The 13525-nt window shown below is 42.0% G+C and overlaps 2 protein-coding genes across 5 annotated transcripts in view; one reads left to right on the plus strand and one right to left on the minus strand.

Annotated features, from left to right (window-relative positions):
- MED21 (mediator complex subunit 21) overlaps positions 1-2479 on the minus strand; it is a 9597-nt gene extending 7118 nt beyond the window's left edge. For all 3 annotated transcript variants that reach the window (XM_040488596.1, XM_040488595.1, XM_040488597.1), the window contains exon 1: positions 2405-2479. In XM_040488596.1, the coding sequence (XP_040344530.1) occupies positions 2405-2446 (42 nt within the window). In that variant the 5' untranslated portion in view covers positions 2447-2479. The remainder of the gene's footprint in view (positions 1-2404) is intronic.
- A 7619-nt stretch (positions 2480-10098) lies between these two features.
- Positions 10099-13525, plus strand: part of TM7SF3 (transmembrane 7 superfamily member 3) — a 35749-nt gene continuing 32322 nt past the window's right edge. For both annotated transcript variants that reach the window (XM_040488598.1, XM_040488599.1), the window contains exon 1: positions 10099-10306. In XM_040488598.1, the coding sequence (XP_040344532.1) occupies positions 10216-10306 (91 nt within the window). In that variant the 5' untranslated portion in view covers positions 10099-10215. The remainder of the gene's footprint in view (positions 10307-13525) is intronic.

Here is a 13525-nt window from a genome sequence, read left to right on the forward strand (position 1 = left end):
CTCACATCAGTACTGTTACAACAGTCTCATTGTTTTCTGCTTCACTATGTTATTTTACCCTGCTTAAAAATTTTGAGCTCATCCCAGCATGGCCTTTAAGATTCATCTCCAACGATTCAGGCTGTTTCAAAGCTTTCAACAATCGAAGTCATCTCTACTTATTCATTTTCTACTACTCCTTCATATATACCTAACTAGTGATAAATTCACTCCGGACTACACTGTTTTTCTCACGTTTTGCTACTTGTAATGGAGCCATAGTAAGGGCTCAGAAACTGTACAAATGTGGATTCTAATTCTGGTTCTAGCAACCTGAATAGGGTTTATTTTCCATTTTTAAATTAGGGACATTCTCACATTACAACACTGTTTTGCAGAATAGAGAAGATGCACACACACAAAATAATTCAACACAGTGGCTATCTCTTCTGTCCTTCAAAAGTTCTCAAGATCCACTGATTCAACAAATATTTGTCGAAAATCCACTCTATGACAACCGCTGTATATAAACATTGTAGCGATAGAGTAAACAAGAGACGTAGTTTCTGCCCTCACAGAGTTCTCAGAGTGTAAAACATGTTATTTTAATAATAATTATTATTCAGATCAATGCTAATCTCTTAGCTATTTAGCTCATATCACTCTTCCAACTTTCAGCTTAAGACACTTGATTCATTGGGGCGCCTGGGTGGCGCAGTCGGTTGGGCGTCCGACTTCAGCCAGGTCACGATCTCGTCGCGGTCCGTGAGTTCGAGCCCCGCGTCGGGCACTGGGCTGATGGCTCAGAGCCTGGAGCCTGTTTCCGATTCTGTGTCTCCCTCTCTCTCTGCCCCTCCCCCGTTCATGCTCTGTCTCTCTCGGTCCCAAAAATAAATAAACGTTGAAAAAAAATTAAAAAAAAAAAGACACTTGATTCATTATAAATACCTAATCACATGCTACTTTTGCATTATCTAAATGTCTCTTGAGTATCTAACATCTTTCTAATTAGGCTGTAAACTCCTTAAGGAGTCTTTCTTTGTAAACATGAGAGTGCTTGGATACATAGTAGGCGTTCACACTAGTTAACCTAGAGGTTTCTCTCCAAAATCCAATTATCAGCATGCCTACCCTGGAGTTAAGGCCGTATTCACTTTGCCCTATCATCTTTCCAGTTATAACACATGCATGAATATGCAACATTTCTCCTAAAATAACATTTCTACCCAGCAGCATCGTTGCAATTGGGTTTTCAAAAGCTTCAAAGTAGTATCTCCCAGAGGGACGCTGGCCGGCAGCCCAGACAAGTCACCGTAAAGTAGAATTTATCCTGGTGAATTCATCAACATTTAGGGGCTGGCCCTCTCAGTCCTAAAAGGTCTCATTTTACGCACTAGGAGACCAGTTTCTCACAAGCAGATTCACACCCCTGACGTGTATAAAGATTGATGGAGTAAGAATAATCCCAAGTTCTTAGCTTCCAGTGTGGACAAAACTGGCAAAGGACCAGACACTTTGGTTTTCCAGTCAACATATCATCTCTACACAGACAGTTTACCTGGGACATCAAATTATAAATAGAATGACAATGAGAAATAGAACTACCGATGAGAAATTGTTTAACTCTTAACGGCAATGAGTATACGAATCCTGTAGTTTGCATAGTCAGCACTTGCCAGTTAGGCACAATAGGAAAAATAATCAGAAGGATCAAAGTAAAGGGGATGATTTGGCCCTTAACAGGAAGTAGGCTTTTTGAGACACATTAAAGATGACTTAAATAAATCGGAACCTATCCAAGGACTAGAAGATTCACTTTCATAAAGATGTCAGTTTTCCCCCAACTAATTTACGCTAGGGAGTCGCCAAGAGATGGAATCAGACTCTTTGTCCATAGGAAGCAACTAAGATAAAACAAAACTTCTCGCGTCACCATCACTCCCCCCTTCAATCTGAAAAGTCCTCGCGAAGGAATACTCTTGGCTGACATTTAACGAAAAAGATCCATAAATCAAGAGCACTGGTTTTCCTCCGCGGCTCAAAACTGGTAAGAGAAAAAGCTTCTGCGGCTTGTCCCCTTTCCCCCGAAAGACAAGTGATCTCGTAAGCAGTGCTGACAATAAAAGAAAACTGCTCCCAGAGAACAGGACAGGGCCGTGACGCCTAAGTGTCCTGGTAGAGAGATGCTCTACTTTTCAGGCGAAAGAGGCTGCTTGCTTCCTCCCTCAGCTCTCAGCAACGCCGGCAGCAGCCCTCAAACCTCCCAGAACGCCGCGCCGCCTCACGCCGTCGCCACCGGCGCTTTTTGCGGAAGCCCTGCCTCAGTTCGCTCCCCACTTGCGGGGTTGTTTTTCAGGCCCCTTTTGCTCTCTTGCTTCACCTTAGGAAAGGAGAAGACAGAGACTAATAGACCTAAATTGCTCACCGAGTTCACCGCGTCCTGCAGCTGTGTGAGGCGATCCGCCATGTTCCTCCCGTGAGCTAAGGAGGCTAATGCAGCTGCTCGTCCGCGATTGGGCAACTTCAGGACGCGTCGGGCCAATCATGGGGCAGAATTCTTGGAAGGGGTGGAGTCGAGAGGAACACCACGCCCCACGAAGAGGGCGGGCGGGACTTTCCTGAGACTTTAGTTAGGCTACCTCCAGCCGCGGAGGAGCTCTGCTCCGAGCAGTTTGAGTTATTTCATCATTGTTCCGAGTCCGTTCGTTTTTGGGTCCAACATACTGTTCTCGAGGCTTTGGGGTTTTAGACACTTTGGAGAGATTGTTAGATTCTGCGGTTTTAAAAGTAATTTTCCAAAAAAATAAATAAAATAAAATAAATAAAAGTAATTTTCCTTATCCTCCCTTGTATTCATTTTAAGGCATTGCCTTCAATATTTGCGTTAAGTTGCTTTGGTTTTCCAGGTGGACCACAATACATGTACACAGTAGGCAACTCAAAAATATTTGGGGGGTCGCGATACCGATTTTAACTTCAAAAAAATCCAAATTAAAATTCACCAGGCCATCTTGGCTGCGTTAGGGTGCCTTCTCGGTCGCTTTGGCGGGGGGGGGGGGGGTGGCGAGCGCTACCTAAGTTGGAGACGGGGTGCGTGCTTTAATTCTCAGTGTGGGTGTGCTGGGTGAGCTGACACACATGGGCTGGAAAGCGTCCGAAACAATTAAATACTAAATCGAGCTGTATTGACTGTGTTGGAAGAGTATGGATGGAAAGGGAAGGTTTCCATGGGCAAAGGTGAGGCGGAAGAGGAGCATTTGGAGTTAAGAGGTAAGGTTTGACTGTAGGTAACTAATAAGCACCTCGTTCGTGTGACAGAGAGGAACAGAAGGTTAGTGGAGTGGAGAGTGGAGGTTCCTGGAAAACAAGCCTTACGTGTAGGTAGAGCAGGGGCAATTTTTAAACAGGTACGGTATGCAATTTAGACTTAGCCTCGACATCTATTGAGGGTTTAAGTGTGAAGGAAGGTAGTAGAAACTTGGTATCTGGGAAGCCTGGCTGGCTGAGTCCGAGTGTGTGTGACTCTTTATTTTTGTTTGTTTTTTAATGTTTATTAAGTTTTGAGAGAGAGGCACACACAGTGCAAGCCTGGGAGGGGCAGAGAGAGAGGGAGACACAGGTTCCGAAGAAGGCTCCAGGCTCTGAGCTGTCCGCACAGCTGACACCACCAACCCTGAGATCACGACTTGAGCCAAAGTCCAACGCTTAACCGACTGAGCCCCCCCGGGGCCCCATGTGTGACTCTTAATATACGGGTTCTGAATTTGAACCCCATGTTGGGTGTAGAGATTAAAGAAAGACAGAGAGAAACTTAGTATCTAAGAAAAGTTGTAGCCTGAGGATAGTCTGGCAACAAGTGAGCCTGGAATCAGCAAATGACTGGTATGTGGACTTGAGACAACCTCATACACCTTCCTTCTTGGGCTGATTGTTACTGATTACCCTACTGGAGTTGGGAGAGGGTGGGGGAAATTATACGTTGAGAACTCAGCTTGTTGGATTTACCCCACCCCTAGCTGGGATGCTCTACTTCTGCTTCACCACTACTTCTCCTCAATCCCCAATCTACATACCTGCTGGGACCTAATTAGGAAACTCTCCAGGTAAGGCACTTCCCCCCATAATGGGATTACAAGAGATAACTCTAATTTGTTTTAATTGTAATGTAGGATATTCTTGTTACTGACCTTTTCTTCTCACCCTCAGTTGAGTGTACCTTATTGAATGCTTGCCATGTACCAAGAAGTATGTTAGGTGCTAGGTTTGAATAAGCCAGGGGCTCATTAGGAGGAGGGCTTTGAAATTCCAATAATGAAATGGGTTGGGCCTAGACTAGGCTATTAACTCTGATGAGAGAAGAAGAAAGGCTCGTTTTGAAGGAAATATTAACATGGGTTGGTGCCTGGTTAGATAATAGAGGGATGAATGAAAGAGCCCATAAAGGAGAATACTGTTTTGTGGCCTGATTGAAGAAAACCTGGGCACCCACGGCAGAGGAACCACTTCAAGACAACTCATGTTGTGACTCAGTTATTGTCCTGTCATTTATCTTCCTTACAGATCTTCAGTAGCTCCATAGAGACCTCATGTTGATGTACAGCCATCTTGGCTTGGTTTTTAAGGTTCACTGTAATCTGTCTTTAGCAAACAAATCCAGCCTCCTCTCCCAATAATATTGTGTGAAGTTATCAGATTATTCATCCACAGTCACTGAACCCTTGGCTTTCCTGGGCTCTGTAAGCCTTTTCCAGCCTTTAAGAATCAGATGAGAGGCGTCTGGGTGGCGCAGTCGGTTAAGCGTCCGACTTCAGCCAGGTTACGATCTTGTGGTCTGTGAGTTTGAGCCCCGCGTCAGGCTCTGGGCTGATGGCTCAGAGCATGGAGCCTGTTTCCGATTCTGTGTCTCCCTCTCTCTCTGCCCCTCCCCTGTTCATGCTCTGTCTCTCTCTGTCCCAAAAATAAATAAACGCAGATGAAAGCTATGGACCCTTTCCTCAGACCAGGCTCGAAATTTTTCATACATTTTAAAGGGGTTTATGAATTCCTTGAAGCTGTGGACTTCAGGAAAAAAAAAAAACCCACCTTCCAAAAGCACTCCTTTGTATCTAGTTCAGGATTGCTCAACAGCAGCACTATTGACATTTTAGGCTGGATTATTTTTTCTGGAATGCTATCCTGCCCATTGTAGAATGTTTAGCATTATCACTATCCTCTACCCATGAAGTGACAACAGCAAACTCCCCTTCCAATTGTGACAATACAAAATATCTCCAGATATTCCCAAATGTCTCCTGTGGGGCAAAATTTCTGCCAGTTGAGAGCTACTAGTATATCTCTTTCCTTGTTGTTTACCTTTGTCAAAACAATTTCTTTGCCATCATTTAATTTATACTCTATCTTTTAAAGTTTTACCTTTTTCATGTACAATTTAAGAATTACTGGAGTTCACATGGATCTCTCCTTTTTCCATTTTATGATTTTTACACTTTTTCATATGCTTTTTCATTTGCTTTTCTTGCATCCCCAACTGATTATATGGGTTGAAGAGTAGAAACCCAGTATTACATATTAAGTTTATTTATTTTTTTTAGTAATCTCTACACCCAATATGGGGCCCAAACTCACAACCCCAGGATCAAGAGTCCATGCTCTTCCGACTTAGCCAGGCACCCCAAGCTTCATATTATGAAAAGTTTCAAACCTATACAAAAGTAGGATAGTAAGGTGGACACGAATGCACTCATCACCCAGCTTCAATTATCAACTCATAGCCAGTCTTGTGGTAAGTACTTTGATTTTTTTTTTTAATCTGTAGTGACTCCCTATTTTTTCAGAAAAAAAAATCTTTAACAACTCTTTAACTTAACATCCTAGACTCTTAACTACCTTTATTACCTACTCAGTCACAATTTATTAAACATCTAAAACATTCCAAGCACTGGGCTGAAATACTATAAATAAACATTTAGTATACTAGACTCCCTTCATCCCCTTGTTGACCATCCACTCACCTTGTTTTAAACATTTCTGTTTTTTTAGAAAAACTTTCTGGAAACCTACACTAAGTTAATTGCTCCCAATCTTCATCACAATTGTTCCTTATACTTTTGTTATTGCACTTGGCATATTGAGGTGTAATTATTCGTTTTTTAAAAGTTTATTTATTTATTTATTTATTTAGAGAGCCGTGTGTGCACGTGTGTGTGTGTGTGCATGAATGCATGCATGCATGCATGCATGCCTGAGTGGGGGAGGGGCAGAAAGAGAGGAGAGAGAGAATCCTAAGCAGGCTCCATATTATCATAGCAGAGCCCAGTTTGGGGCTTGAACTCACGAACCATGAGATCATGACCTGAGCCAAAACCAAGAGTCAGACTGAGCCCACTAAGCCACTCAGGTGCCCCGAGGTGTGATTATTCATACATCACTAACTCACTACCATGAGCTCCTTGTGAACAGGAAGCATTTTAATTTTCTCTGTATTTCCAATACCTAGCACCCAGCATTTAGCATGGCACATAGAAGCCAATGAATGCATATTTGCAGACTAAATGAATAAATTTTCTAGCATAATAATTTCCATGTAATAGTTACTAAGTAAACATTTATTGGATTATATTTAATAAACACTGTCAAAACAATGTAACCCACAGAAACAAAAAAGTTGTTAAAAGAGTTGAGCAAGTTTCACAGAATGCCTTTTCTGCCTTTCCCCTGGAGCCCTGTTCCCATCTCTATCCAAGATCTTGGGTTTTCTAAAAAAAAAAATCTAGGATAAGTTGCTTTTCTTCCTTCCTTTTCTAAATTTTAAGCAGACTTTAAGGCTCTAGTTATCTGTATTTGGGGTTTGGGAATCTTCTCAGTTTTTGCATTTTCTTTCAATTCGTGGCATGAGAAACTTACCTGCAAAGCTCCTGAGCCAATTTGATTCATAGCTTTCCAGTGGAACTCTGACAAGAGCAAGGAACCTCAGCCAATATTTTTCTCAAGCTGTCACAGTATTTCAGGGCCAAGGTAATAAAGCCCTCTTCTGATTGCTGACACATCTGTCATCAGCTGTCCTCTGCAGGCAAAGGGAACTGCTATGCAAAGGTATGAAGGGGAGACAATGAATGGGGTTAGTTCAGGAAACTGAAATTAATTCAGTGGCTAACATAGAGGAATTAAATTTAATTGCAGCACGAACCTGGAGAGGTGGACAGGAACTACATCATGAAAACCATTGTGTCCTACTCAGGAAGGTGGACTGTTATCCTGAACGTTTTTATAAGAAAATCTTTAGAATTATACATATCTTTTAAAAATTAAAATTTTTTATTCAAAGCAATACCTGTTCAATGTTGAATTTTTTACAAAGTGCAGAAGTGTGGAAAAATTATTCTTAATCCATTCACTCAGAATAACTATTTTAAACATTTAGATATGTTGGGGTGCCTGGGTGGCTCAGTCAGTTAAGTGTCTGACTCGTGAGTTAGGCTTCGGTCATGGCCTCACATTTCATGGGTTCAAACCCCAAATCGGGCTCTGCACTGACAATATGGAGCCTGCTTGGGATTCTTTCTCTCTCCCTCTCTCTCTCTTCTTCTCCCTGTTCGTTCATGTTCTCTCTCTCTCAAAATAAATAAATAAATTTAAGAATAGTAAACATTTAGATATGTTTTTATAAACATTTAGATATGTGCATATAAACATGAATAAAAAGAAAACAAGACAAAGCTCATACTACATATATTTATTGCTTTGTAACTTGCATTTTCATAAATACTTCACAATCAGTTGTCTTCTAAAACATGATTTTTGAGAAACATTTTTTTTTCTTTGAGAGAGAGCACATGCTTTCGCGTGGGAAAGGGGCAGAGGGAGAGAGAGAATCCCAAGCAGGCTCCATGCTCAGTAGGGAGCCTGACACGGGTCCATCTCACAATAGTGAGATCATGACCTGGGCCAAAATCAAGAGTCAGACACTCAACTGACTGAGCCACGCCAGGGACTTTTTTTTTGTTTATTTAACTTTTTTTAAAATTTAACTTTTTTTTAACTTTTAACTTTTTTTAAATTTAACTTTTTTAAAATGTTTATTTATTTTTGGGAGAGCATGAGCAGGGGAGGAGCAGAGAGAGAGGGAGACACAGGCTCCAAAGCAGGCTCCAGGCTTCTAGCCATCTGCACAGAGCCCAGAGGCAGGGCTTGAACTCACAAACCACAAAATCATGACCTGAGCCCAAGAGGTCAGAGGCTAACTAACTGAGCCACCCAGGCGTCTCCCCCTCTCCAATTTAAATTTTTAAGTAGCCAAATCTACCAGTCTTTTCCTTTATTGTTTCCTCCTTTGCTTTTTTTTTTTTTTTTTTTTGTTTAGAAAGTTCCTCCCCTGAGGAGGCACCTGGGTGGTGACCCAGTCCATTGAGCATCTGACTCTTGATTTTGGCTCAGGTCAAGATCTCACGGTTTGTGAGTTAAGCCAGGCTTTGCACTCAGAGTGCTGAGCCTGCTTGGGAGTCTCCCTCTCCCCTCTCTCTGCTCCTCTCCTCACTTTTGCGCACGAGTGCCCTTTCTCTCTCTCGCAAAATAAATAAATAAACTTAAAAAAATTTCCTCCCCTGAATGTTTCTAACCACTTCCTGTTTGGTGCGTTCAGATTCAAATAGATTCTTGCTTAGGGGCGCCTGGGTGGCGCAGTCGGTTAAGCGTCCGACTTCAGCCAGGTCACGATCTCGCGGTCCGTGAGTTCGAGCCCCGCGTCAGGCTCTGGGCTGATGGCTCAGAGCCTGGAGCCTGTTTCCGATTCTGTGTCTCCCTTTCTCTCTGCCCCTTCCCCGCTCATGCTCTGTCTCTCTCTATCCCAAAAATAAATAAACGTTGAAAAAAAAAATTAAAAAAAAAACCAAATAGATTCTTGCTTAAATAAACTTTTTGGGAAAAAAAAAGGTTCCTTCCATTCTGAGATCAAGTTTTTTTGTTTTTTTGTTTTTTTTAAAGCATTTTTTTCTTCTAACTCCCTTATGGTTTTATTTAGTACTTCAGGATTTCATTTTGATAGGGTGAGATAGGGTTCTAATCCTGCCTCCCCAATAGGGTGCAGTTAATAAGTTATCAGTTTATTAAATCCATCCTTTGATTCAAATGCTACCCTTATTATAATTGTTATCATCCTGAGAGTTCATCTATTGAGGGTTACAGGAATGAGAGCATTTGGGGCAGTGAACAAACACCATAGGGATAGACAGTGCCACCAAAGTTATGAACATTTGGACCAGGAAGAGGGAAAACGGGAAAAATGTTGTGCCTGTTTGGATTATGGTGATTGCTATAGGTTTTTAATTTAGTAGTGGAATAATCGAATATGTATTTTTCAAGAAAGTTGCCCATTAAAATATCTAAATGAAAAATTTGAAGAGCAGACAAGAGAAAACAGAGCAATCTTCCCCCAAATAACTGAGTCTATAAACGTAATTCCACAATCAGCTCACGAGCCATCTGTCACATGGACTACTGTACTTTAAACATTGCTCATATATAAAATTTGGGAGAGGAAGTTGGGTTATTTCGAGGATATTTCGCTTAGAGAAAATGAAACTTTATTTTTAAATGTGGTGCTCATCACTAATGTACTAATCCGTGCACACATTCAATTCCTTCCTGCATTTTCATACTAACGTCAGCCTGAACAACTAAGGGAAACCCCATTGTTTGTGCGTCTTGAGCACCGGATTCCTTCCTGTTTTCCCTTTTTGCAAACGGCAGTTAAACACGGGAACAGGAGCCCGGAGACGTTAGCCCGCAACAGAAAGTTATTTTTTACTCTAACGGCGGTTTTCGTAACCGGGAAAGATACAAAAGTGCGATGTGCAGGTTACACCACAGAACTTCCCCGGGTTTCCTCGACTCCCCACTCGCGCGCGGGCACGTCGGGACTCGCGGGGTGAGCGGCGCTCAGCGACGCCGCCGGGCGCCGGGAGGAGGCGCGCGCGCCGGCTGGAAACGCCCCTCGGTCTCCGCCGGCCGTGGAGGGTACCCGCGGCGGTGACGTAAGGGGGGCGGGGAGAGGCGCAGTATGGGGCTGCGAGGTTTTTGCCGGAACAGGAAACCTCACTGCGGGTGAAGGCACCGCTGGCGTTGCACGCAGGCGCTGCGGGGCTGGCAGGTGTGCGGCGTGTGCACCTCGAAAGTGATGGAACTCGGCGCAAGCGCCCCCGGGTAGCGCCGGTGAGGCTGCGGGGCCTGGCCCGGGCAGCCATGGGTCTCCTTCGCCTGCTGGTTCTGGCGATGCTGGCGTCCAAACCCGGTGTGACCGGTGGAGCCGAGGCCGTCGGGAACGCCAGCGAGGGTAAGGTCAGGGGCGCCTCACTTCTGCAACCCAAAGTTGGTTTTGCATTTCTTGCAAGGTCGCAGCCCTCTTCGGGGTCTGTCCGTGTAGCAGGGCAGTTGATGAGTTCAGACCCGGTGGGAATGGATCAGGGTCCTTTCCTGCAGAAGGAAACTCGATGCTAAGGAGGCCTCACCGTCAACCTCCTAATTTAGGCTGGGCAAATGGGGAGAGGTAAGTAACTCTCCTGTTCAGACACGTTTTTATTTCCCTTTGAGAGAAGCCATGTTTGTAAGTTTAATTTAACACATTAAAACACCTCTGCTCTCCAGTGGTATATCTGAGCCCTTGGACAGCGAGGTTTGGTGCAGAACTAAGGGCTCTATGAATGATGTTCCCTCCTAGCTGCAGAGGTTTTTTACATTCCAAAATCTGGATGCTTTTACATTGCGGAGTGTGAAAGGAAAAGTAAACCCAGAATGGGACTTTGGATGGTAGGGCATGTGCTTGGTGAATAGCTCGTGGTTTGTTAATATAAACCGTAAAAAAAGCACTAATTGTGCTAGGCTGATGGTAATCATGTGCTTTTCCGTGAGGTTAATCACATTCTTTTATTTTGAGCTTAAGAGACCAGTTGCAGTTTTGAACCAGTGTATTTTCTGAATAGTGTGGTTGTGTTCCTCACTGCTCATGTTTGGAAAGCTCTTGTGCAAACTGAATCGTAGAATCGCTGCAGAGGACTTAAGGCCAGAGCTGAAAAGGGCCGTTATATTTTTGCAGAAAAAATAGCCTTGTTAATAATGTGGCACTAGCGTTCACCACGTGCTGTATGTGCCAGGTGCTTTCCATGGCATTGTAATTTAATCCTCACAACCCCAGGAGGTAAATTACTCCTCCTTGCTTGGCAGAGGATGAAGCTGAGGCCCTGGGTTTTGCTTAATACACAGGTGAACAATTGCTAGGGGCACAGGTGATATTTGAACCCAAGTGTGTCTTGCTGCAGTTTTAATTTGCATGGCCCTTCCACTTCAACAAAGCTGCCCTCCAATAAGAATATTCTGTTTAGTATGGTACTTTACCCTTAATTCTGTGAATTCTCATTCCTCAGAATAGCCTTATGAGGCAGGTAATGGAGATGGTATCTCCATTTTAACAGGTGGAGAATTTGAGAGATTGAATTTGTAGTTGATCAAGGCTCCTGAGTCAGGAGGGCTGTGATCCACATCTTTTCTAGTTCTGTACTTTTGTATTTAATACCTATGTTTGTGTTATCCGTAGTGCTAAATTTAAGGTAGCAGGCCATTTGTATACTTAGTTGAAAATGATCTCTTTTAAAAAGTGTGAAAGGTAGTATGTACATTTCTGTGTGTCCTTTCAGCTTCTGGGGCTAATGAAAATTCATAAGACATAAATGAAAAATGGCGAGGGGCAGTTGAATGCCAACCAACTTAAGTATCTGACCTGTTTTTTTTTTTAATAGTTCATCTGAAGAGAATTATGACAACTAAGCTTTCACAGATCTAGAATTTGTGTCAAAGCACAGAGAGGTAAATTTTAGTAAAAAAAAAAAAAAAATAGAGTTGGATAACTTTAAGGTTTGAGTTTAGGATCTGATTGGGAAAGGAAAGGAGAAGATTAGGATTAGGCAGCTATTTTTAGAAAGAAATTATTAGAAAGAAGAATTACCCTGGGTAAGAATGGAGGGGGCATATGAACAATAGAAAAGAGTGCCTGACTGTGGGTTAGTTAGATGGCAGAAAACATCTTTGGCAGAAAAAGCCGAGCCATTGTTTTTGAGAGGAGAGCCTTGGCCTGAGTGCTCTGTCTCCATGTTAGCCATTTGTCTGTAATATCGTTTGATGTGCTGTCTTTTTCCTTCCCACTCCCAAAGTCATAAGATCTAATTATGCCTCGTAAAATGTTGCTAGCGAATCCTTTTCCAGATGGCTTAGAGGAGAAGTTAAGTTCCTGTTAACTTATTCAGGATATATTTTGGATACATGTCTGTCTTTGAGTAGAAATTAAATGCATTTTCTGCCAGACTGTATTGTTAAAGTCTTGATTTTCAGTATTTTTCTTTGTCACTCCGTGGAAGTCTCTTTCTCACTTTGATGCTTACGCTGGACATGTATAGTTTATTGGTAGGGCCAAATTGAATGTCTGATGTCTTTTTCTTTTTTTTTCTAAATAAGATGAGCTTCTGAAATACTGGAAAGCTTATGGAAGTTAATAACAATATTTTATTGTGTAGCATTGGACAGCTTGAAATTGTTTTCCCTATGTGTTTTATACTTTCAGCAGCCAAATGATGTATGCAGTATGTGACCTCCATTTTGCCGTGGGGAAACTGAGGCCCAGAGGAAGTAAATTACTTTCCTGAGGACATAAATCATATACCATTTATTGTGTGCCAAATATGTGACTGGTACTGTACTAGGCACAAGAATGTCAAATAAAACAAAGCCCTGCATAGCCAAGAGTCAAACCACAAATGGTTTGGTGAATATGCAATCTTCTATAAAAATTGTGAAATGGCAATTAGATTGCCAAGGTAACACTCACAAAGGATTTTCACACAGAAGTTAGGTTAAAGATAACTAAGAATAGGAAAAAAAAATTATCTTTTCCTAATTCATCAAACATTGTGTTAGGAGTCCTCAGACCTGAATGAACATTACAATCACTTGGAGAACTTTTTAAAAAGGCAGATTGGTGATTAGGCAACTAGAAATTAAAATTTAAAAGAAAAAATGAATTTCCAGTAGCATCAGGAAATATGGGATATTTAGGGATAGTTATAATGGAATATGTAAAGATCTCTACAGAAAAAAACCATACAACATTCTTGAGATAAATTGAGAAGCTAAGTAGAGGGATATCGCAGATTCATAAATTAGAAAATTTTGTGTTATAAAGGTATCATTTCTCCTTAATACCTTCGTTGCCATCCCAAATTCCCAGCAATTTTTTTTTGTGTGTGTGTGGAAATTGACAAACTGCTTTCTGAAATTTATATGGAAATGAAAAATGGCCAAAAATAGTCAAGATAATCTTGAAGAGAAAGAACAAATTTGGGGGCAGAAATTAAAACAAGGTAATATTGGTGTTAGGAGAAACAAATAGACCACTGGAATACAAGTCAGAGTCCAGAAACAAACCAACAAACGTGGTGACTTATGTGAAAAGTCGGATTGCAGAGTAGTAGGGAAATGCTGGTATTTTCAATAAAGGTTGCTGTGT

The sequence above is a fragment of the Herpailurus yagouaroundi genome, unplaced genomic scaffold (assembly GCF_014898765.1).
Source record: "Herpailurus yagouaroundi ecotype Mexico unplaced genomic scaffold, PumYag 166, whole genome shotgun sequence".
Taxonomy (NCBI): domain Eukaryota; kingdom Metazoa; phylum Chordata; class Mammalia; order Carnivora; family Felidae; genus Herpailurus; species Herpailurus yagouaroundi.